Source organism: Podarcis bocagei (genome assembly GCF_964188305.1).
Source record: "Podarcis bocagei genome assembly, chromosome: 1".
In the NCBI taxonomy this organism is placed as follows: domain Eukaryota; kingdom Metazoa; phylum Chordata; class Lepidosauria; order Squamata; family Lacertidae; genus Podarcis; species Podarcis bocagei.
In genome coordinates this window covers 79,221,764-79,248,331 of record NC_138125.1, presented here as the reverse complement: position 1 = coordinate 79,248,331, position 26,568 = coordinate 79,221,764, and the positions used below count along the sequence as shown (strand labels likewise).

The 26,568-nt window shown below is 42.4% G+C and overlaps 1 protein-coding gene across 10 annotated transcripts in view; it reads left to right on the top strand.

Moving 5' to 3' along the window:
* TSPAN4 (tetraspanin 4) overlaps positions 1 to 26,568 on the top strand; it is a 508,885-nt gene that overhangs the window by 285,968 nt on the left and 196,349 nt on the right. For 7 of the 10 annotated variants that reach the window (XM_081203209.1, XM_081203213.1, XM_081203210.1 and 4 more), the window contains one exon: positions 13,936 to 14,015. The exons of 2 other annotated variants lie outside the window; for them this stretch is intronic. In XM_081203209.1, the coding sequence (XP_081059335.1) occupies positions 13,953 to 14,015 (63 nt within the window). In that variant the 5' untranslated portion in view covers positions 13,936 to 13,952. Of the gene's footprint in view, positions 1 to 12,873; positions 14,016 to 26,568 lie in introns of those variants that run through there. One more of the 10 variants, XM_081203205.1, reaches the window with a different exon arrangement.

Sequence of the window (26,568 nt, the reverse complement as noted above, 5' to 3'; positions counted from 1 at the left end):
CACAATCAGACAACCTAGGTGCTTGGAAGATCTTTTAACAGTCTCCAGGTATTTTATATCAAATATATCAAAAAGAATGAAACCCAGGTCTACTCTTTCTGCTCCTGCTTTTTGGTTGCCCACTAAGCTAAGGTTACCAGACGTCCCCATTTCCCAGGGACAGTCCCCGGATTTACAAATCAGTTCCCTGACAAAATCCATCTATTTAGTAGGAAGTTGAAAAGTGTCCCCGGATTCATTGAAAAAAATCTGCTAACCTTACACTAAGCCCACAAAGAGAAAACACCTCTGCATGCATTCCTTTTGATAACTTGGCCTAACCTCTACACCTCAAATGGATATCAACAGGGCCTTTGGCTTATTGAGGGGTGTGGGAAGCTGGGACTTTTCCTGTTAGGTTCCTCGACGCTTTTGGGAACTCCCCTGCTTTGTACAGTCCTTTCCTGATATTGACCTGGATTGCACGTCATGCTGTGCCAAACCATACTTTTAGTATGTGCAAGCTATGTGGGCTCCTGGGGATGAGATTGAGACCACTTTGCCCCTCCCTAGTTGTTTTGCTGCTGTGCTGTGTTGAGCCAAGCCATGGTTTGGCTTCGCATTTTGCATACCATTGAACTGTCCTGTTTTAAGCAGGACATCCCGGAATCGCAGAAGCCAATCCCGGCTTCTGTTTGCGTCCCAGAATGTCCTGTTTTTTGGTTCGGCACTCCTGTTTTCCAGCTTCTGACTTGTATATGCCAATTCCCAGCAGGAAAAGGTGCTGTTAGGGCATTCCCACAGCCACCTCTGCCTTTTATTTTTCATAGGGAGCAGCCTTATACTGAGATTGACTGTTGTTCCATCTAGCTCAGAATCATCTGCACTGACTGGCAGGGGCCTTCTAGGGCTTTAGGCAGGAATCCTTCCCAGCTCTACTTGCAGATGACAGGGATTGAACCTGGAACGTTCTGCATGCAAAGCTGCTGCTCTGCCACTGAGCCATTCACCTTCCCCTGTTTGCCTACCTGAAGGTAAACCTCTCTGCCTTCGGGGAGGGGAAGGCAGAGAAGGCAGCAGGAGGGTAGTGAGCAGTTCTTGAGTGCCCAGGGACTTTATGTATGCTTGTTTGTTATGTGTACAAAGTCTAGACCCCTTTCATTGCAAACACGGGCGTGCTCTTTTATCTCTACTTTGAACTGCAAATTGGGGCCTTGGTGCACAACCACAATATCTGTGCCCCATCACCACCATGCATAGTGTTATTTGAGCTGGAAATGTTAATAAAGCCATTTTGGAAGTCATCTGTTTCAAGAGCAGAAAGAAAAATCCTTGTGCCTATTGGGACCTAAACACAGGGAGAATAGCAACTTCTAAGAGTGAATTCTCAAAGCCACTATAGTACTGAATAATTTACAATCTAGCTATGGGAAGAAATGCTTGCATTAAGCATTAATTAGATTGGTGGAGATTTTCAAAGGCACAAAGGACAAATTGTCTTGTAGCTCTTACTGAAAGCACAGAGAGTTTTGTGCCTAGTTTCCATTTGGGCATTAAAAACTCCCCATTTGTAAAACGTGCATTTGTGTGCTTTTCAGATCCCCTTTTCAGGTTTTTGTATGTTGTAAAGCAAGCTAAAGAAATTGAATAACTCTCTGTGGAGCTTGACCCATCAAAAATATGTGTAATTATCTATTATATTTCATCTTACATACTGTACCTGGAATGAAGTTGAAAGCCTATTAGATCATCAGCATTTTGTATCTGAATTGTCTAAAATAGCTTTAGTGCTGTGGAGTTGGTGGGAGGGTTGCTGTGGCTGCTCAGGAACTTCAGAGGAAGTTAGATTGATGCAAGAATAGCAGATCGATTGGATCTTGTACCTATGAAACTGGGGCTATCCCCTGTTTTACCTTTTGTTGGTTATTAATTTTCTGATGTCTGCAGTGCTTTATTAAGAAAAAGTATGAATAAACTGGAGTTACATAGTTCATCCAGCTATGGAAGAATTACTCCCATATGAGCAAAGGCTTTTCTTCGTCTAATTTTTATTCAGTCCTCCCCTGCCCCCCACAATGATGGCAATGAGCAGTTTAGCTCTAAAAATTCATATTAAAATTCTGTTTGAAACATACTGCCTTATTTTTGCCTTGATGTGTGCTTCTGTTTACATGTTATTATGGCTATTCAATAATTACGGCCCAAAATACTCAAGTTAACTTCAATGTATTGTCTACCAAGACAAAATTATAGTTAAGAAAGCAGGTGCATAGGATTCAGAAATGATGGTTCTTAGAACACTGCTCCAAGTATGTCTAAATTCTGAAAAGTGCTAAAATATAAAGTTGGGTCATGGACCAGTATGTCCATAAAAATGCAGTACATGACTCTGGAAGAACTTGGTGGGTATGACTAACATGTATAGAGCCTTCTCTAGCCTCCCCTCCTCTACTCTGCCAAGGTAGGGAGTCTCTGTGTATACTGTGGTTATTGCTAAAGATATTTGCCAGGAGTCCATTAACTGCAGTGGGGAAATTATGTCCCTTCTGGCTATTGTTACTAATGGATATTGAGCAAGCAGCACAATCTGCTTTCTAAGGGGAGGCAAGTGCATTGGCTCAAGATAATGAAAGGTCTGGGAATCACAGCCAGTGCAAAGGAAGGATTGGTTTCAGTCATCCATAGAGATGTAGGTGTGGCACCAATACAGACATCCACAAAATGAATGATTGCTTACTGACTCAAAAGGGGATAGAGTTGCCATGCCAAAGGCAAAGGCTCTTGAAACCTGGATGAGAGGTTAGCACCTATAGTTAAGAGGATTCTCTAAAAAGAAAACCCATAGAAGGAAGGAAAAACGAAGCCAGTACCCAGGTCCTACGCACAGCAAGAAACATCTACACAAACCCCTACTGCCTACTCTTTTCAGCAAACTTGGTCCCAATTGGCAGGCCAAATTTTTGTTGTAAGTAGTGACCGTATGGTTGTGTGTGTGTGTGTGTGTGTGTGTGTGTGTGTGTTTTGCTCTAGAGCACACTGTGGTCCATCATTGTTAGCGTCTGATCAAAGTGGTTTTGTCCTGCATTTTCACAGAGTGAATAAGACAGCCACAGAGTGGGAAATGTTGCAGTGATGTTCGGGGAGAGGCTAATTCATGTGGTTTTTGTGTTGCAAAGTTAATACAAGTTGACTTTTAAAAAAGATTTCCGTGTGTTGAATTAGGCTTGCGAATGTTGCCACGCATAATCAGGTCACCCTTCGGCATGTGCCTGTTCAACTCTCTTGCCAAAAATCTAGTAGAGTGTGATCTGAATGAAACATCCACAAGATCCATACAGCATACCCAAACCTACTGGGAATGTCAGCTTGACTTCACAACTTAAGGAAAAAGGATGTGTGAACCAATCTTAATTTACCAAACCCAGGAAGGAAGTTTAGCCAATTTTGAATCTGAACCTAGATTTCTCATACCCTCCATTCTAGCTCCTTACCATTTGTACCAATTGACTATTTCCCTTTTGTGGATGCGGAACATGAATACTCAGAAGTGTAGCTCATAATTCTTTTGGCCAAGAATTAAAGTGGATTTTTCCTCTCTTGGAAAAACAACAAGGTTTTTGCCTCTCCCCACTTGCCCCAGTATTTGAGCTGTTGCCATCCAGAGTGCAGTCATTTGAATACTGTTGTTGTTGATAAAGGTGTGTTATATGAAATTAATGTCATCACAGAGTACTTTTTATTTATTTTGCAATAAAAAGTAGTATTTGGGGCCTCTTAAATATTTGACCACTACTCCCGCAGAGTCCTTTTAGTGCCTGCTTGCCTGCTAGCACCATCTCCCTCTCTCCCAGAAATTGGACACAGTGTTCCAAAGAACATATTTCTTTCACTGCAGTTTGTTTGCTGGATGAGAACTTTAATGAGACAGATAAATAAAATAAAATGGTGGTGGCATGGCTTATGTTAGCTCTCCTGGCCCCAAAGAAAGAGCAAATACAAAAGGCAAGAAGTGTTTTACTCATCCCAAGAGACACAATGTCTGACTCTGATATGGTAGGTAAGTATGAAGTTATGGCACATATTTGACATAGAATCTCTTCTTACATCATAACACGCAAGGGCATGCTTACTGTAGGAAATGTGTTAGACATGATTGTGTTTATTATTTACTATATTTATAGACTGCCCCTTAGTTAGTGGTGCATGCTCTAGTTATCTCCTGCTTGGACTACTGCAATGCACTCTGCGTGGGGCTACCTTTGAAGGTGACCTGGAAACTACAACTAATCAAGAATGTGGCAGCTAGACTGGTGACTGGGAGCAGCCACTGAGACTATATAACACCGGTCCTGAAAGACCCACATTGGCTCCCAGTACGTTTCCGAGCACAATTCAAAGTGTTGGTGCTGAACTTTAAAGCCCTAATGGCCTTGGCCCAGCATACCTGAAGGAGCATCTGCACCCCCATCGTTCTGCCCGGACACTGAGATACAGCACCAAGGGCCTTCTGGCAGTTCCCTCCCCGCGAGAAGTGAGGTTACAGGGAACCAATCAGAGGGCCTTCTCAGTAGTGGCACCCACCCTATGGAACACTCTCCTATCAGATGTCAAGGAAATAAACAACTATTGGAAAACATCTGAAGGCAGCCCTGTTTAGGGAAGTTTTTAATGTTTGATGTTTTATCGTGTTTTTAATATTCTATTGGGAGCCGCCCAGAGTGGCTGGGGAATAAATAAATAAATAAATAAATAAATAAATAAATAAAATAGTTGTTTTGTTGTTGTTGTTGTTAAAAGGGCTTCCAAGGAAGCTTATAGTATAAACATACTGAGAACAATTTACAGTTAAAACAATTTAGGTCTGAAAAACAAATCCAAAAACCAGTACACGTAAGAAGCTCTATGTTCATCATGTTAATGGATTCAGCTTCACATGGTGCATGAGCTATCACAGATCAAATCCGCAGGTAGAGCTTTTATATCCTCTCACATGCCACACCTGTCAGTGAAGTGTAGTCACACATTCAGCTCCTGTCAGAATGTGAAGAGAATAAGAAATCAATAGAGGGAAATGGACTTTGAATCCTTCACTATTACTAGAGCAAAACACTTCTACCCCACCTTGTAATATGTATAGACTATAGAAACTGCCCTGTATTTGAAACTGCAGAGATATACTTTCCTGAACTGAAGCTGGATCCTTGGATGTAAATGTCAGAAAAGGAATGTTGATGTTGATTTCAACAAGGTTAGGAAATATTTGGTGGTCATTTTCCAGATATAAAAGTGTTTTGGATGCAAGTTTTGTATTTCTGTTTTTGAAAGCATTCTTATGGCTACCCTGTGTCACACACGGGACTGACCCAGCTGCCATTTTAGTATAGCACCTGCAGTGAGATGGAGAGTTGTGTGTCTCCCTGGGGCTGCTGTCAGTTCTACATGGTTGGCAGACCAACAAACAGAACTCAGAATATGGCAGGTATTTGAGCTCTTCTTCCTCTTTCAACTTCTGAAAATCGTCATATCTCTCACATGTATATTTAACTTTCTTCACATCATAGTTCCATGGCAAAAGTATACAAACTTCCTCATGCACAGGGCATTGTATGACTATTTCTAACCTGCCTTTTGGCCACAAAATAGGTCCCCACCCCAAAAGGGTTGAAATTGTTGTCTCAAAATAAAAATGGCTCCAATCCACCGAACACTGTTCTCCTGTAACTTTCATTCATTTTTTTGCTTTACAGTTTGTACTGACACTGTCAAAAGAAGAAATATGCTCTGTTCCAGAATGTTGATAATTTAAGATTTTTTCCTAAAGTGGCCAGTGCTGGGGGACAGAAAAATGTGAAAGTAGTAGCTATATAAGGCCAGACACACGAAATATATATTGCACATATGTTTTGCTCTAGTGGTCGTTCATGAGTTACCTTTTTCTGTTTGACGATTAATCGAAATATGCATAGTCAACATATTCTGTGGTTGTCATACCTGTGTAGCTGTGTCACGGTGTGTGTGTTCCCCCTCTTCCTTCATGTATGACATCTCTAACCAACTACACAATTCTTCCTACCAGGAGAATGAATGAACTCATTTTTTCTGCCCATACATTAATCCAGGTTAAGAAAGGAAACATTCCATAAAAGGAACCAGTGACAGAAGTTGACCTAATTTACATCTTGCCATTTAAAATTCCAGTTTAGAAGCCTAAACCATTTCTGAGATTACCAAACTGATGGCATTCAACGGGGTTCAAATGTTGGTTTATTTTATTCACCTTCATCAGGAACACTTCCATTGCTTTGTGTGTGTGTAAGAGAGATGGACTTAAGTCACTTCATTTTGCTTCTTTTTTTACTGCCCCTGGCAGCTATTTGTGTTGGCTTGATTCCAAAGAATTATTCCCTACCAACACATAAAAGGGGCAAGGTTTGTAATTATGAAGAAGCTATCTCTTTTCCACAAGGAAAGCTGAAACTAAAGTTAATAGAGGCCAAAACACACATACGTGCTTTCTAATAAGTTGTTTTTTAAATGCACCAGTGTTTTGCTGTGTGTGTACTACAGTACAATATGTAGCAAGAGTAGATTCCATGTCTATATGTGACCAATTTATATATAGCGTATTACATTCCTCGGACCAAATTCTTTACATGCAGCGAACCTTGCCATTTTCTTCTGAAACCAAGAATGTCATGCATGCATGCATGCATGGAAAACCATGAGTCTGCATACAGAAGCTTGTGTGCAGCATCCCAGGAAAGCAAACACCCCTCTGTGAATATTCATCAGAAGGGGAACTTCTTTTCTTCCATTTGCGTGGCTTCAGAGTTGTCAGGGAGAAAAAGAACCCCTGCTGTGTCCTGAAGGTATTTTTGGATGAGAGAAGCCACATCCAGGAAGAAAGAGGGAAGTACTGATTGGACGCTAGGCAGCTGGCTTCTTGGGTTTGTTTCCTCTGATTCCAGTGCATTCCTCTTTCATGTTACTGTTTAGTATTATTTTTACGTATTGTTTTTCTTTCAGATAGTCTTCACTAAACCACCAGATTGTTTCATGTTTCCATTTTAATGTTAACTGCTCCAGTGAAACTTTATTTATAAGCTGATTATAGTTTGGAATGCCCATCATTTTTCAATGTGCTTTACCATCAAATTCATGCTCTTTGAGCTTATTGCCACATTGGCCGCCTACTTTTAAATGGAATAAACATTTTTAATGAGGCACGGATAAAATCTGCTGCTGCCAAAGTTAATTTTTAAAAGTTATTCCTCAGACCAGGATTGTCATCAAGGAAGCTAATAACTTGTTCAGCTGAACAAAGTTCAGTTCAGTATGATTTCCATTATATGACATCATGAGAATTAATCAAACTGGTGTGGTTGTCATTGCTTTGTTAACTTTTCCTTATGGAAAAGTAGGCGTAAGCTCCAATACTCCTTTGTAAAAATGCATAGGATTGCTTCATACACACACACACACACACACACACACACACACACACACACTGGAGAAACCAGGCAACAAATGTGCAGAAGGATATGACAGCAGTTCAAAGAGGCCCAATCACAGATAGGCAAAATGCATATGCCAGAGGCATTTGGAGACTGACAGCATTCATAGGTAATTATATGCTAATTCTAGAAACCTTTGAGCCAAGATGGATGAGCTGGAGGACTGGGTTTTAAAGGAAAGCATAGCAATAGCAAGTATAATGGAAATCTGGGGAATGGAGAAAAGCAGTATGGCATGATTATTTCTGGATGCAAACAGTGTAAGACAGGCATGTTGAAAGTGGTGTCACCCTGTACATCAAAGAAAACATAGAGCCCAACAATCTGGAAACTGCAGGGCAGCAAAACTCTTCCAAATAATTGCTAAGGGTGATGATACAAGCCCCCAGTATTAATTTAGTACTGGGAAAGTGCTGTCATTGCCCCTCCACCCCATTGACCAAAATGCCCAGTGTGATCTTGAGGAGAATGACATCAAGGAGATGTCAAAAGAAGGAAATATTGTAGTAATTGATGGGTTCAGGCAATCCCATGCAGACTGGGTAGATATGTGTCAAAGTTATGCCAAAGAGGTACAATTTATTGATAATCTAGATGCCTTGATTCAAGTAGGTAGCAGTGTTCGTCTGTCGTAGTCAAAATAAATTAAAACAATTCTTTAAAAAGATAGTTAAAAAGACTCTTCTTAAAAACCTAAAAACTCCCTTAAAAGAATCAAGTCTTCAAAAAAGTTATATGATCTAAGAAAGTCTTTAAAAGAATCCTTCCAAAAGAATTTAAAAATTATAATGTAGCACCTTAGAGACCAACTGAGTAGTTTTAGGTATCAGCTTTCGTGTGCATGCACACTTCTTCAGATACACTGAAACAGAAGTCACCAGACCCTTATATATAATGAGAGTAATTGATTGTAAAGAGAGTAAAAGATGCCTTAGAACAGTTGGTTGGTCATGGAACCAACCAAAGAGGTGGCAACTTAGAACTTGATATTAAATGGTGCCCAGAATCCGCTGCAGTATAGTATGTAAGTGTGGGTTAACCACTGGAAACAGTGACCACAGTGCTATCAAATTCAATATTTATGTAAGTGGACAGTTGCTAAAACCTTTGACTTCAAAAGAGGAAACATTCAAAAATGAGAGGATTGGTAAAATGAAAGAGAAAGACAATATGGTCAAATCTCTCCAGAATGCTTAGAGGTTATTAAAAACCACAATAATGGAAGCTAAGATAGATTGTATACCATAGGTAAGGAAAGGTACTACGAAGGCCAAGAGGATGCCAGCCTCATAGGCATGTGATTGGCCACTGTGATTACAGGATGCTGGACTACATGGGCCTTTGTTCTGATCCAGCAGAGATCTTATATTCCCATGCATGCATTGGAAGTCTTTACAGCCAGGTTATCTTCCTTTATGCACAAGCATCCTATTTTGCTTCATAGTAAGGGTCTTTTTGGGTTGTTAAAAAGAAAACATAGTTTGCCAATTGCTCATCTTTTTTTCTTTTATTTTAAGGATGCAGGGCATGGGAGATTCTTTTTCTTAGTGTAACCTGTGAAAATGCCCTGTGTTGGTGCGAAACAGAAGTTGTAGCTACTTATAGAAACTTCAGCAGTGTATAACAGCTTTGTTTCATTTTTCTTGCTTTGTTTATGTGAGACAGAGGTCACTTTGAATCAACCTGCTTTAAAGGCGGACTGGAGCGGACAATAAACATTGTGGAGATGGTAGCATAGGACTATTACTTCTACAAGCTAATATTGTATTGTTTGAATTCCATTCTTTACTCCCACCTTGAAATCTCTGCTTTTAAGACTCCTTGAAAATGGTTGCTGTCTCGGGGACTATAGTACCTATTGAGAGTTAACACTGATTTTTGTGCTTGATTGAATGCTTTGTACTAGACAGTGAGAGCATTTGTACCGTACGTGTACCTTTGAATTGCTGCTGCTTTGAACCTTAGCTGATCTCCCAGGTTAGAAGATGCACCGGCATGCATGATGGCTAGCATATAAATTACATTGCCGCTGTAACTGCATGCAGGAGGAGTATAGAAACATCTAACAATGAGACTCTTCTGAGCAGAAATTGGCTTGCACAATAAGCCAAATGTGATATGCACTTCCTTTTTTTATTGATATTAGTATGAGTGCAGGGCTTCAGCTTCTTTATAGGGATAATTTGCAAGGGCTGCTTATTCCTCATTAGAAATAATAATAATCTTTGTGTTTCTGAGGGAGATGGTGCATAGTGTGTAATGTGCGTTGTCAGAGTAGACATATGACTGAAATATATCAGGAACTCTTACTGTGTGTCTACTGCTGTCAGTGACTACATGTGTTAACAGGCAGAACTACACATGTTTCAGGCTTGCATCAAGATTCACAGTGCACCATGGGGAAAACTTAACAATTGATGTATAGAGAATTAACAGTGAAATGAAGAGCCAGTATCACAGTAATCCAATAAACTGTTTGTGACAGAATAAGGAAAAAACAACAACTGCTAATTACAAGGATCACACTAAGATTAGTCTGGGAACTGTTTGGTTAAATCTACAGATGACAAACGGAATCAGGATGGATAGAATAAGGAGTCACCTGCTGGTGGTACTAAGGCAACTGGCAAAAAAGGGGAAAAGACACCAAATAAAGACAGGGGAGGCTGATAAGGGGCAGGCAGGTATACAGGGAGCCTTGTTGGATTTGAAGGAGGAATTTAGGAAGTAAAACACAAGTGCTTGTTGTAGGTTTGTAGCGAACGTTTGTTTCTAGCCCCAGCTCATGATTAGTGAGGGGAGAGCTTAACTGCAAGATTGGGTTTGGACAACATGCTGAGCTCTAGGAGCCCACAGGGCTTCCACTGATAGGACTCATTAGTTTAATCCCACCCAGTATCTATCTTTGTGTTTGATAAGACCATTTGGGTTGGAGAAAGAGAGAACAGCTGATTGCCTGTCTTTTTAATAAATTCCTTGTAGTTCAAATAAGTACATGCCTTGCAAGGATGACCTTGCAGAGATGGTTGGCAACATCATGATATGTGATGTGATATTATGATATGATATTATATGATATGGTAACCACCTTCAAATATCTGAAAGGCTGTCACGTGGAAGATGGAGCAAGCCTGTTTTCTGCTGCTCCACAGGGTAGGACCCAAATTAATGGATTCAAAATACAAGAAAAGAGAATCCAACTAAACATTGGGAAGAACTCTCTGATGGTAAGAGCTGCTCAACAGGGGAACAGTACCTCGGAAGGTGTTGTGCTCTCCTTCACTGGAGGTTTTTAGACAGAGGTTGGATGGCCATCTGTTAGGGATCCTTCAGCTGAGATTCCTGCATTGCAGGGGGTTGGACTAGATGACCCTTGGGGTGCCTTCCAACTCTACAATTCCATGATTCTATCTTCTATTCTTTTTCTAGTTTACTGTTTAATTAAGCCAAATTCTCTGATTGCCTCCCCAAGAAAGATGATTCGGGAAAGAGATCTGCTTTCAGATTGTGTATGTTCTTTCTGCATCAAGGTGTTTAAATTGCTAACCAGTCGCTTCCTCCTGCTGCCCAATGATATATTTTATGTGATGTGTGTATTGTATCAGTGATTCCTAATCCCGAGGGACATTAGTACACCATAGGACTATGAGCTGTGCATATTCAGTGCCAGTCAACACCACACAGACTGAACTGCAAAGACACAGTTTCTCAACTGAAGCTTGTATAAACTTGCCAAAAAATAGCACCCATGGTGGACATGCATGCAGCGTTAGTGAAATGCCCTGAGCAAAAGGGGGGAGAAGGAAGAATTCAGCACTACACTTTTGTTCACTATAAGGGCAAAGCTTAGAAAGCTGTTTATAGTATTGCTGACTCCAGTGGTTCAAAAAGAAAAAGAAAGCTAGCTGTCTGTCTGTCTGTCTCTTTCTGTGTGTGTGTGTTTACTTTCCATGGTTTTGCTTTGCCCTGTATGGCTTTCCCACACTTTTCTCTGCAGGTCTGGGCTATTCTTGATGTTCATGCTTTATTTTAGTGTCGCTAGCACATTAGAGCTTTACGGAAGCACCAGCAATGGTCCTGTTTGTGATGAAATCAAGAGAACTGGCAAAATGTGGCATCATGGCGGCAGAACATGATCTGGTTTTCTTTCCCAGAGTCATTTGCCTGGACCATGGCCATAAGATAATCTTTCCTCCCATGTAAGCCTGAAATCCCTACTGCTTGCTGAATTAAGTAACAGATGGAAGACACCCCACCCCACCCCCTGGACCTGGCCAGTTTGGTGGTGTAGATGGAGGCTCCCTAACCTGTAAATGGAGAGACTACCCACTGCAGTCAGTACTAGAAGTACCCCTTCTTAGTTATATAAGGGGGGAGCATATCCACCCCGACCCTCACTTGCCCAAAGTAGTATCACCCATGCTTGTCCCATCCACACAGCCAACCCAGGGTCTTTGTTGGATCAGGCGGATAGTGGAGGTGCATGCAGTCTCTATGTTTTGTTTCATTGATCCATTTATAACATATATGACCTGTTTTTTCTCCGTGGAGTTGAAGGCAACATGCATGCCACACCCCCGTGTCATATTCACAGCACCCCAGTGAGGTATGCTAGGCTGAGAGATGGCGACTGGCCCAGGGTCACGGGGTGAGCTTCCCAGAGTGAGGAGAGGAAGCAACTTTTCAGAGCAATTTTTGCCCCCCCCCTTTTTGCGCTGAATTGGGCGTTCTGGGAATCTGCTGTGATGGGGCTATTTGAGAGAGAAACTTAGCTGTCAGGACAATCAAGTGAGTGATGTGTTGGATCAGAACAATGAAGAAGAGAAACACAGACCTCTCCACAGTAAGGGATCATCTCAGCAGCTGCCCAGGTATGTCATTGAAGCTTAGGGGTGCAGGGATGGGGGATGAAGAGGGAAGCAGAATCTCCAGGGAAGCTTAGGAGTCTTTCCTCCATAAACAAGCGCCTCGTACAAGACTTAATACGCTCCCTGCTTTTGAGGGCAATTACACTTAGAACACCTGTAAATTCTGTGGCTCCTTCCTAAGGGACCATAAATCTAAGGAGCCAATGGCAGCCGGGATGATTAAAATCCCACCCCGTACACCGGACAGAGTGAGAATGCAATTATCTTTGGGAACGTCTCTGGTTAAATCCGGAGACACATGCAGTAGTTTCTTCACCTGTGCACCGATTGGTTAAAAGCAGCTCATGCTGGATTTGCTGTGAAGAAACAGAGGGGAAGTGTTTTTTGTTTTTTTGAAGAAGGTGATGGAGGGGGGAGGGAGGGAGAGTAGCGTAGCGTGAGAGTAAATTTGATTGGCTAGGGAGGGGGGCATGAGCCGGAGAGAGTGCTGAGCAGGCATTCATGAGATACAGTAAAGAAAAGCGTCTCTCCTCCTGCCTCCCGCTTCAGATGCAGGAATGGACCAGGAGAGCTGGGACTGTGTTAGTAGCACAGGGAGAGCATGACTGGATTGGAATCTCTAAGGAGTGACAGCGCTGTGAATGAAGCACGGGTCGCTCTTTCTTCCTGCCGTGGGCTTCCTCTGTGCGAAGGGAGACGGGGAGATCATTTAAAGGGAACTGAGCATCTCTGGGCAAAGCAATGTGTCCAAGAGGAGCCGGGCACGGGAGCTGCTTGCCTTTTGGATAATCCCTCTTGTTCTTAGCCTCCGTTCCGTGCAGCATCCCTGGTTTTTGGTTTTTGAGAGGCAATGTGGAGTCAAGACTTTAAATGGCATTTGGGATAAAACAAAAACGAGATCACTTTTGTCTCTCTCTCTTTTAAAAAAACCAAAGCAAAACAATTTGTTTGGGTATAGTATCTCTCTTTTGCTTTTCTTTTTTTGATAGCAGGGGGGAGGGGGTGATTGTGACACCAAAGAGAATGTTTGCTGTGCAGGAGAGACTTCTCAACAAGTAAGCGTGTTCTTTTTCTAACTCTTGGCTGAGCAGGCTTCTGTTAGCCAACTGGCTCCATTGACAGCACAATCTTTTTGTTTTTTTTGTTTTTGTTTTTTGACTTCCTTGTCAGGATGGTAGGCAAAAGAACAGCTGGCAGGAAACAATAGGGGGTGGGGAAACCAAATAAAGGAAACCACCTGCAACCTGCCCCCCCACTCTCAGTAAAACAAGCCTACAAATATCATTGTCAGTAAAAATTGTGGAACACTTTTGACGTCACCATGCGCAGATCTAGCACGGATGAATCGACTTATCACAGGAGCCCTTCTTTGGACAGCAAGGATTACAGTTTTCCAAATGGCGCCTTCCGTCGCTATAGCAGCATGTATGGCGGCCAGTTTGGGGCCGCGAGCAACTCTTTTTTTGGATTCCATACCAACCCAGGCCCTAAGGCCACCAAGGCTAAGTACACATCCCCCAAGGGGAACAAGTATGTGGTCTTTTACTTGGATCTCTCCTTTATTTTTCTTCTAGAACTGAAGAGGTGCAGCATGGCTCACAACTGCCTGCAGTGCATTAAGTACCTCATGTTTGTGTTCAACCTCCTCTTCTGGGTGAGTATGTGTGCAGGTGCGATTCCCCCGCCCCTGTTGCCACTAAATTCTCTAGATTTGCTTTCCTCCAAACTTCAGGGCAGTGTGTAATGGCAAAAGTGAAGAACTGGGTGCTGTTGTGCACTTGATGCAGAATGAAGTGGTAGGCTGAGGTGGCAGCAGAAAACGGGACTGTTGCACTTCAGTCTGCAGGAGGAGGAGTTCCACAGACCTGAAATGTTCTGTCCTGTAGAAAAGAATAAAACAAAGCGACTTCTTTTCTCCACTAACAGACCAGGGAGAAAGGTTCCACATATTTCTGTCGCTGATGTTTGAGTTTCTTGCATATTAGAGCCATTTTTGTGAGGAGCATTCAAAAATATGGAACCCCCCTCCCCCACTTTCACCATGAAGTGGTACCACCCAGAGTTCTGCCACTTCATTCTCTATCTAATGTGCAGAAAGGCTCTCTCTCCCTCTTTCTAACTCTTAAGTTGCTTGATGAGTTGTTACAGGGCTAAGAAAATATAGATGTTTCCCATGTTCCCCTTTTCCTGTGTTCTTTATCAATTTGGTTCAAATGCATGCATGCTTAGATACTGCTTTGGAGTCTGAGAATTCATTGTTTGCCCTTGTTCCACTTAAAGGTGTCTGCATGCTCAAACCTAAGTTCAGCTTGGTTTGCAGAGGGATTCTCTGTTGTAAAGGTGGTTCCTGTTATGATATTGTTGTTCTGTGACACAGAATTGTCTGGATCAATATGCACATCATAGGAGTGCACGTGGTGAGGTGTCCACCTATGCCTGGCAGTGTCATTAATAACAGTGATACTGCAGCTGGAATAAAGTAGGTTAGCAGGCAAGCACTCAGCTTTCTGCACTGAGCAGAGACTTTGCATCACAGAAATAGATTTGCTGGGAGAGCGCTGCACACCCTGATAGGAACTTCCTAGCCCTGCTTTAAGCTGCCACGTTAACTTTTATTCCCAGGAGAGTATCTGAAGACGCAAATCTGATAGGAATCTTGCTTTCTGAGAGAAGATTCTGTTGGTGCAAAATCATGAACGACCCGGATAACTTTTCTTTTGGAGGAACATCAGAAGTTTTGCAAAAGCCGCTGGAATTGTCTTGCACTGTATTAACACAGCCTGACTGAAAGCAGTGTGATTCGGTTTGTTAACCGGCTTATGTGGCATGTTTGCTTGGGTGCCAATGGGCCAGCGTGTGGAGAGTGAAGTTTATTTTTATTTTTTTGCAGGTTGCAATGGCATATGACATTCCTACTGTGTGGCATCCTCATTTATGCTAGGGAAGTGCTAAGCAATGATAAAAAAATCATGTAAATTAGCCCTCGTCTCAATTAATCAGAATGTGTTTAAAGAAACTGGGGGGGGGTGTAGGGGTCAGCAACTGGCAGTGCCTGACCCCAATCTGCAGTAAATTCTAAGTGGCACCACAGTTGCCCAGTCACGTTCTCACTCCTCTTGCCATCACAGACAGAGGGAATGAGGTTTGAGAAGAGGATGGGTAGATAGCTCTGGCCTTTATGGGGGTGGGGAGGAGAGGAGAGGTGAGGGGATGGATAGCTACTTAAAATTTAAGGCTGGGCTGGCTTCACCCACCACCCTACCTTTCTTAAAACACTCCCCTCTATTTCCCTTCTTTCCCCCTGTTGCAGACCAAATATATGTATATTCAGCATTGGCTCAGTTCCAGAAGAGAGTTCTGAAACACAAGGAGGGGAACTCCATTTAAGCTCGGATAAGCTGAAAGAAAATATCAAATCCGACTAGTCTGTTTTCTAGTTCCTGATTCTCTCACACTGCTGGGATCCTAAATATCCCCTGGTGTTTATCCCAGCTTACCCCAAAGCTTCCTGACAAGTCAGGGACTGTGATTCTCTTGTCCCTTTAAGCCATCCGCTTCTGTAAGGCTTTGTCCATTTCTGGTGGAGTTTCTTGCTCAGCCAGCCAGCTAAAATGTTATATGCAGAAGATAAACAAGAGGGCTGGCATGAATAGCCACCCTTAAGATGATGCACGGCAGAGCCTTAAAGGACATTCCCTGCAGGTTCTCTCCATCCATCCTGCACTGTAGTACATGCACATATTTTTTAAAAAGGAATTACTGCTTGCAACGTGTGTGCACTTCCAATGGGATGACTGCAGAACATTTCCTTGGGATATTTCACAATGTAATTGCTATTATGATCTTTCTGAACAAGCTTACTACAACCACCACCGTCTTTCTTGCATTCTTCCTATTCTCAAGGTCTTGGTCAGTAGAGTGCAGGAATTATGAGCTGTCTGTGTCCCAAGACTAGATGTGGAGAGCATACAATAAATTATTTATGATGCTAGTTTCCAATTGAGGAGCGGAAATTTTCATTATTCCATTTTTGTTTATCTGTAAACCTCTGGGGTTTCTTTTCATTAGCATCAAAAAGTTGGAACTATCAATGTTTTAAGAATCTAGAAATATCCTGTGTTCTTAAATGCACCCCAGGTCAGTCATATATTAACACATTCTACCTGTTTCACCAAATACAACTCAAAATGCCACCACAAAATCACTTGTACCCAATCAAGCAAGTCTTCTTTGCTCAAACAGAAGCAACACCTTCAGTCTATCAGGGCTGATTCCCTGCCCCCCCACCTCACCCCACCACAATTCATGTTAAGTGGAAAGATACAGTGGAGAGCAAGAATGTAATACTTATACTTTCCGTTACCCCCCATCATTTAAGGAAGAGGGCACACCTCCCACTTTCCAGACAAGTGATTATTCCTCACTAGCCAGTTCACAGGTTCTGCTCAAGTGAGTAGCCATTGTTGTAAAATATGCATATTTAGAAGGTATGCATATCAAAGACACAAATCTGTTTTTTTAATAAAATGTATATAATTGTCCTGTATTGTATTGCTATGTTATTAATTGAATTTAGAACAGCAATCACCATTAATGCTCTTACTGTGTCCTGCAGTGCTGTGTGCATTGTAGCCACCATGGTGCCCCCAAATATGGTGGAATACAACTCCCATTGTCCCTGAATATTTGCCATGCTGGCTGGGGCTGATGGGAGCTGTAGTCCAGGACACCTGGCAAGGGACTGTTGGCTACCTCTGCTGTATGAAGTTCTGCTCCCAGTTAGAGTCAAGAACACTGAGATATGTAGATCAATGTTGGGACTTGTTCATGTTGACTGTAGCCAAGGGTGGACCTTTTACCTTGCGGAGCATCTCTTGATCTGAAAGAACTTCTTCTACTGTGAGATACCATCTATGGGTCTAACAGTGGCCCTCCTCCAGAAATAGACACCTCAGTTCAGAGATGTGGAACCAATTGCTGTCCAGATGTTGCTGAACATCTGATGATGCTCCCATCATCCCTGAAGATGGCCATGCTGCTTCAAGCTGATGGGAAGTATCCAACAACATCTGGATAGCCACAGGTTCCTATCCAGTTCTAATTGTTCATTTGGTGTGAAGCTACAGGATATAGGGAAATGTGACGACAGGCATGGAGAGGTGTGTGTCTGTCCTAAAACTGCTGAAATTGTGTGAGAGACGGGCCAGGTATAGATGAACACCATTTTACCTCACGAGTAGTGTGTGTGTGTGTGTGTGTGTGTGTGTGAATGTGCCACCCTCCCTGAGCTACAGCTCTCCTCAGGCTCTCTGTCTGTGAGGGGAGATGAGCCACTCTCCCATCACTTGAGGGCTGAGCAGGCAGGGGAAGAACCCCACATGGTTTTTGAAAGTAGCGGACATGGAGTGAATGGTGTCCAGCACCCTAAGGCTGCTGTTTGCAGCTTGTTCTTTTTCTCGTCCAAGCCGGCAAGCTGCTGCTACTTTCATTAGCTGCCACCTCCATAGGAGTGCTCCTATCAGAACACCAAGTCCAAAAACAAGAGAAAATATGCAGCTGTGGTTATTCTCATTGGAGATAGACACCATTGCTGCCAAGAAAGAACTGATGATGGGTAGGGGCATGGAAAAGGTAGCAGCAAAAAAATTTATATGGGAAAACCAGGAGGGTACCTTACGTTTGTGGGGAACATCATGTGGATGATGCAAATTAAATGGGAATGCAAACAACTGCAACTACATGTTAAACTCTGGCATGGATAAGCCCTTATAATATGTGCATATCATATACACACCATAGGGCAATGAGACCATCAGAATTTGGCAGGATGAATTGTTTTGTGGTTGAAGCACACTGCATTTCGGGATTTGTAGTGTTCATATTGTGGAGCTAATTAATTGTTGTGCATCTATTTTGTGTATATGTGCACATTTTAGAGATGCATGAGATTCATAGGCTCTCTTGAATTTGGAGCAAGGGAGCTACAGATCTTTCTGTTTGTGGACACACAGTATCAGTGCTAGGATGTAGATAGTTGAAGAGCTAGATAGAGTGACAGCAGGTTGCTCCAGCAACAGGTGGTGAGACAGTTGACACAGTCTTGCTGACTATCATGCTCAAACTTGCTAAAGGTGACAAAAAAGTATTCTTCTTCTTCTTCTTTGGCGATAACTTGTAGCTGAGTAAGATTGTCTTCCATAAACACGGTTTTAACAATGAGTCCGTAAGTGACTGTGGAGGCCAATTCTGGATCCACTTGTCCTTCCACCGTGGGGACATCAGTTTCCGGGTGGGAGCTGATCATGGTGTGGATTTTCCAAGCGTGCCTTCCTCCTAGCACGTTTCTCCCTTGCGTCCTGAGTAAAGAAGTAATAGACATGCAAGTGCAAGATCAGTGATATAGTGTTTTCCTGGTTTTAGGGGCAGGCAAATATTTTGCATCAGAGCCATGTCTAACTTGAACACTGCTGTTCCTTACAATTCTGAGTTTAAAAGCCACACAGTTTAAGATCCTACCAGTCTCCTCAGGGCAGAATCAAAGAAAAGTGCTATTGATCTTGTATAGCACCACCTGCTGTGCATTTAAGGGCTGTAGTGGATAATAGGCTTTCAACCCATATGCCTTCAACTTAAGTCACCATAGTTCCATTCCCTATAATTTCACCCTGGCTCCCTCTGCCTGCTGTCTCCCCCCTTCCTAAAACATGCTTATTGTGGAAAAGGGTTTGTCATTACAATAACATGTTACCCACTAATGCATTAACCCCACAAACATTTACATTTTAAGCAATATAAAATGTTCAACTTACGGAACCCGAGGCTGCAATGCTGCTGTTTCTCTAGTTCCGAGAAAGAAAAAAACATATCAGTTTTAGTCACTTAATTTAACTAACATGAATGACAAGTTGTTGACATTGAAGCACAGTATCAATAAATAATTTGCTGCAGAATCTGGAGGAAGTTCATACAGTATATGTTTCCTAAGTACAATCAAACAATTTCAGCAGATACCAGCTAAAAAGTATTTAGGCATCCCTATGCTTCCCTATGCTTCCTTCCAGGGACGCGGGTGGCGCTGTGGGTAAAACCTCAGCGCCTAGGGCTTGCCGATCGCATGGTCGGAGGTTCGAATCCCTGCGGCGGGGTGAGCTCCCGTCTTTCAGTCCCAGCTCCTGCCCACCTAGCAGTTCGAAAGCACGTCAAAGTGCAAGTAGATAAATAGGTACCGCTTTCTAGCGGGAAGGTAAACGGCGTTTCCGTGTGCTGCGCTGGTGCTGGCTTGCCAGAGCAGCTTCGTCACGCTGGCCACGTGACCTGGAAGTGTCTCCGGACAGCGCTGGCCCCCGGCCTCTTAAGTGAGATGGGTGCACAACCCTAGAGTCGGACACGACTGGCCCGTACGGGCAGGGGTACCTTTACCTTTATGCTTCCTTCCACATCTATGCTTATGAGGAATATATAGTGGTATGCGTGAGAATCCTGTTGTAGTGAGGTCAAAGTCTGCTATCAACACCCAGCGCTGCTCTATCTCCACTTCAGGGGATCCCACAGCAAGGGGAGGTGGGGTGCGATATGTGTTTGAATGCAGAGTGCTAAGACATTTGGTGCGCCTCTTTTGTTAATTACAGGGGTCCCTGGGGAAGCATATTTTACATGGGTAGGTATGGGAGTGAGCATCTTGTCCAGTTGTACTGGGCAGTAGCCTTTACATTATTAAATGTGGAATTATGGCCTAAGTACATCCCCACCCATCACAATGACACAAGATACTTGCTTCCCTGCTCTAGCTCTTAGAGGATACTGATTTGTGTCACTCTGGATTATTATTTCTGTTGGCAACTAAAGTAATTGAAGGGGAAATATAATATTTCCTTCCTAAGTAATTTGCACAAACTACGTGGGACTTGGTCCAGGTGAAAACACTCCATCAGTTCTGCCCCATGTCCCAGTAGTGAGACTTTGAGAAGAGCTCACATGTAGATCACAGTGCCTTAAATCAATGCCACTTGTCTAGTCTACCTTATTTCCATCTTAGAGAGCAAGCAGAATGAATAGGAGTTTGTGGGGGATTTTGTCCTTTGCATCTCTTAAGATGGGAAGCCAGTCTGCTGCCCTTATTAGGATTTGTGTTGAAATGTCACAGCCGAGCTCCTTAATCTCTGGAAGAGGAAAAGCCTCCAAAAGTAGAGGCACTCCAATGTGTGCTTAACTGTAGGGGCAGTTTAATCCTAAAACCGATAACTGGTTGGCTGCTGAATGGATAAAGAATTCAGTCCTCGATGTGCTCCCTGACCTCCCCCTGAACGTAACCACTGGGTGGTGATAGTGAGACATTACTTGGCTCCTGAGAGACCTCATGGGGGAAGGGAACTGTTCAAAATTAAATTAGAGAGGTTTCAGCACAGCACCTGCTGCTATGTGCATTTTCATATAGTTCACTGTGCATGAGCAAAGATTTGTTTGTGCTGCTTTTCAGCCTGTGACAGAGAGCAGCTAAGTTAGAAATTCGATTCAGTAGAATCTACTGGCACAATTGCAAACAGTGCTGCAAACTATTATCCATGTTGTAAGGCTAGAAGTTAAATAAAAAGGAAACCTCTACTGAATGGTAAGGCTTCCAGCATCTCCATCATGACCTTCATCCTAAGATCTCATCAGGGATATATTTCTGTGGAAATTATAGTAAATATTTCAAAATTCACATATATAGATATAGAATCATAGAACTGTATATGGATTGACATATGCACATTTTGTGTCAATCTGTGTCCTTTCTTGGTAGTGATCAGTCTATCAGTTTGTAAAATGTATGGAATGGTGGGGTGGTATTCCTCTGTCCTGTATATAATTTATTCCGCAGCAGTAGATGGCACTGTGAACTGAGCCAATGGTACAAAGGCATTTCCAAGCCTGCGTCTGAAAAGCAGACCGTCTTTTTTTCTTTCTTCAGTGGTTGACAACTCAGGCTAAATAAGGCCACAGTTCTAAAATGAGCCAACAACAGTTTTATCTTAGGAGCATGTGGGAAGGAAGGATCACTTGGAAGAAGAAGAAAAAAGATATCATAATGTTATTTTAAATTGCACATAAGAGATAATGCTGAAAATGGCTTCAGGCTGATCCATAGCACGAAACCTATTTGCATAGTTGGCTAAATCAAATATCCTAATTTAGGAGCGAGATGTGAAAAATACTGGCATTTCCTGAAAAGGCACTTACTGTTTCTGAAAACTCTCCTACTACACTCTCTGCTGAGATAAAAATTATCTTCCATTTTTTAAGTGTTCCATCTGCCAGAAAAATGGTAATATACTTTATATTTAGATGAACAGGTGAAAGACGTGCAGCCAGGTAATCTGATGCGACACCTGCCCTCCAGCAGAGGGACCCTGTTTGCTACCCTCGGGTGTTTGTCTTACAGGTTTACAGTACTTAGTTCGGAAACACCTGGTTGGCCCTTGCCCAGGTGGAGAGACGGTGTGCTGTGGAAACAGTGATTTAGAATAACAGTCTAGTTACTTTTTCCAATGTAAAAGCCATTTTCTGTAAAGAGGACATTTTTTTTCATATTTCCCTACTGCAGTTTCATTAATGGATGAACTGCTGAATGCAAATTCAATAAATAAGCAACTGCCTGTGAAAAATGCTGCTGTGGCATTTGTAAGAATATGGCACATTTTTGAGGTCTGTTGCTTTTGAAGGATCTGACCCTAATTTCATGAAAACCTTTGGGGGGTGGAAGTACTGAGCTCACAACCGTGAGCCAGTAAATGTGGGAGTAGCAGGGAGGGAGGACAAGCAGGCCGGAGAGGAAAGCATATGTATATCCTATATCTGGTAGAAGTTCTAAGCCTGAGGTTGTAGGTCAGAGGTAGAACACCTGTTTAAGCAGAAGGCCCCAGTTCCATCCCTGGTGTCTCCAGTTCTAAAGGATCAGGTAGCAGGTGATCCAAAAGACTTCTTCCTGAGACCTCAGAGAGCTCCTGCCAGATGGAGAAGGCAATACTGGGCCAGGGGTACAAATAGTATCACCTGGCAGAAGGCAGCATCCTCTGTGTGCAAATATGATGGCCCATTACTGCATTCAAGCAGATTGGATTCTGTGAAAAGAGCTGTGATGTTTCTCCATATGTGTTAACAATATGTGCAGCTGGGAAAAAGCTGGGTACCTCTTTGGATTGTTCTCTATCCCTAGTAATGGAGGGGGATTAAAAATAGACTCTGGCCTGATTCACTTTTAAGTTGGTTGTAGTACACAGGAGCATAGGGAATTACCTTATACTGAGTCAGACCATGGGTCCATCTAGCTCAGTATTATCTGCACTGACTGGCAGCAGCTCTCTAGGATTTCAGGCAGGGTTCTCTCCCAGCTCTACCTGGAGATGTTGGGGATTGAACCAAGAACCTTCTGTGTGCAATGCGGATGCTCTACCACTGAGCTACAGCCCTTCCCCTAGTAACTAGGAGCCAGCTGGCAAGATTAAGCATCCTTGCCCTCACTACACTCCTCTTGCACCAGACATCCCCCTGCCTACTCTATGCATTTTGTACCACCACACCTTTATTTTTGAATATATCTACAGTTCTTTCATTCGGGTTAGAAGTCAACTCAATACTCTCTTAAAATAACCAAAGATGCAGATTCTCAACATGAGTTTAGGAACAGAACCTAGTTGACAGTGATGCGCATTATGCCCAGCCAAGATAAGTTGGACAGGGGAAAGTTACGCATGAGAGGAGGTTGGAAGGGGGAAATTGCACATGGCCCCACAAAATGCCTCGGCCTGTGTTTCAGCACCAACTTTGTTTGTTTTTTTTTATAAATGCTTTTTATTGTATTTTCTTCATCATACACATCCAACTTTCAGCACCAACTTTGGAGCTGGCCTGCGGTAAGTGCCATCCTCATTTTGTTGTAGTAGTTGCAGAAGGAGCTAAAACAAAAACATAACAGAACACACACACACACACACACACATATGCAGTTCATTGGGCACAAACCCTCCAAACTGAAAAGCCACTGAGTTTAATGAGAGAGTTAGTTAAGCACCTACTTATTTGCTACTGAAATCAACGGGACTTGTTTGTACTTCAAAATGTACTTACTTGGAGGCCAAACCAGACATGAAAATGGGAGCAGAGTTGGGGGAATAATTGGGCCCAGTTTCCATTTATAGTTGAGCTTTGCTAATTTGTGCTTTCCAAAACAATATCTGAACTGAAACCAAGCCATCTGTTGAATTTTTGCACCTCTCCAGATTTTTCAGAGCAGTTCTCCAACTAAGGAATGTATTCAAAAACGCACGTAGTTGGGTAAAGTGTGCATAAGCATGTACCGTATTTTTCGCTCTATAACACGCACCCGACCATAACACGCACGTAGTTTTTAGAGGAGGAAAATCCGTAGGCATGCCACCCGTAGGCATTTCCTTCATAACACGCACAGACATTCCTCCTTACTTTCTAGGAGGAAAAAAGTGGTATATATTTGTGAAACTAGCATACAGAAAATATTAGATAAGGAGAAATTGCTTTTCAAAACTGTGCATGCACTGTATATATTGGGGAAAATACACACTAAAACGCTGCTTAATTTTCAGGTGGGCATTGTTAATAAGCAATTTCAAAAACTGATATGGAAATGTGGAGAACTGAACTTAATGATGCACATGCTGTTCTGGGGGTTCTCCTGACCCCTCCAGAGCAAATTGGGGGGGGGCATGGGAGGAAACAAGGAGAGGAAAGCCCTATTGCCCAAGTGGAAGCTCCTTCACAGGGTTTCCCATGATGGAATTAATTAAGTGCATCTCACCCTAGTATCTGTACATAGTATAATGAAGTCCTGAATAAGAGGTTCTGAAACCCAAAAGTATGCCAGGTTTGAAATCGATATTGCACTGATTACATAACCTTACTAGTTAGTACATATTCCAAAAATGTGGAAAGAAAGGGAAATGTTTTTGTAATGATTTGAAAACAATGTTCTATCCATTCTGTTAATGTAAGAGTATTCGATTAGGAGCAGGAGTTGAAAGACACTGCACAAAATTCATTCATGAAATGATTCAATTAAAAAATGATAACATTTCCTGATCCACAGATGCTAAAATATAGCCAGCTTATGTTTAGAATTTTCTGTCATGAGCATTTTAGGTCAAAAGATTCTCCTACCGAACTGCTGCTTTCTCCGGAACTGGAGTTCAAAACAGCAAGCTGCATCTAAAGCCACTGGGGAACATGCCAATGTTTTTAAAATTCATTTTTATTTATTTATCATCTAATTAAAAGAAAGAACCACACTGTGAAAAAATCACATTTCTGCTAATAACATCACTTGTGTATTAGAGTACAATGCTCCCTTTTACACATCATTGTAGTATTGGCCATTTTCAGCCTGGACTGACAAATGCACAAACCCTAATGCAGCTGCTTCCCACTCCTTATTGAGGAAGTGTTGTACTTGGGACACCAAAGCAATAGGCAAACTCTGCCTATTACCTCTGGCACTGGGTCACCCCGCATCCATTGGCAGGGATGCTAGGGTGTGCAAGATGCATCTCTGTGAGATGCTGTGTAGCTCCAACAGATCCACTAAAATATTGTTACAGTGATGCACATTTCATCAGTTACAGAATACAGTCATACCTTGGAAGTCGAACAGAATCCGTTCAACTTCCAAAATGTTTGGAAACCAAAGCGCAGCTTCCGATTGGCTGAGGCAGCCTTGGTGGCCCCTGATCCCTTGCAAGGTGCTTGATTTTCACTGGGTCTTTAACCCTTTCCCAAATAGTTTTGCTTTGACTGATCCCCTCATTTCAGCTGCTCTTTTAGCCTTGCTAGTGTTTTTGACTATTCTTTACATCACAAACAGGAGTGTGGAACCATGCATGGGATAAAAGCTGCTGTGGAGGAGTTTCAAGGGGAAATGGCTGCCTGTGAAAGGGTTAAACACTCCCTTCCCCTCTGATCTTTCTCTGTTCCAAATCACCTCTTCCCAAAGGCACTTTGCAGCAGAGGAGGAACATGTTCAAAGTGTAAGATGCTGTGAGTGCTGACTTAGAAACAAATTGCTAAAACTGTATATGTGCCACTAAATACTGAAGCTGCTTAAGAGGAGAGAATGTAGACTTGCCATTATGATTAGATGTCTACCTGCAAGATGTAGTTTTCTCCATCTGGGATAAATTCGACACTGTAAGACAAAATTCCTGTTAGTGTTCCATTCTTTCTGTAATGACTATAAAGACAAGAGAGGGAGAGAGAATAATCTCTTGCATGGTGGGAGACAGTTATTATAACACTGTGACACACTCCTGCCTAATGCAGTTTCTCACCTGTGAAATGACAAGCTCTAATGCTCTGACAGACCTAGCATTTTGGAGAAATGAGAGAGGTCAGCATTATGGAGATATGGTGGGCAAATTTTCTAAACTGCAAGTAGCATTTAGTAGGTAGGGTGAAGAAAACTAATCCTTACACGTACTAATAGCAAACTCAAGTGCTATGTAGCTGATAAGGGGCTAGGAGGTAAGATACTGGCATCCTCTGAGAAACCCCAAGAGTTGCAGAAGTGGGGAAATATATATATATATGGGAGGAAACCCTTAAATGGACTATTCCCCCCCCCCCAATAATTCAGAAAGAACCCTGAGCATGCTCAGTGGCAACAAAATGTAGAATATCTGGAACTGGGAAACTAGATGGAGTGGAGAATGGAATAGGGTATTTGGAAAAATGACATGACTGGCTAGAACACTGAAAGGAATGTCTTGCGCAGCAACATTTTGTTGCACATCTCAAAAAATGTTGCTGAATGTTCATAAGTATTTAGTAGCACTACATCTGTTCACTGTCACAGGCAGTTGAACATAGAGCGGAGAATGAATTGTGTTTGTTTTTAGCCTTCCTCCATGTTACTTCCATCTTTGGAAGTGACTCTCAGGCTGCACTCCTATGAGCATTTACCTGGGAGTAAGTCCAATTGAACTCTCTGGGGCTTATTTCTGAGTAGGTATGCACAGACATTGCAACGCTTGGGGTTTCATGAGCAATAAGCCTTTCTGCTTTCTAAGTAAGGCAACCATTAAGGAAAATAAAATATTCTGGCTACTATGTCTATGCAAACAAATCCTACCTGCACCTCTCCCTCTCCCAATAAATAAGGGGTGTTTTGGGCATCCTATTTGCAAACAAGACACGATTTTTTT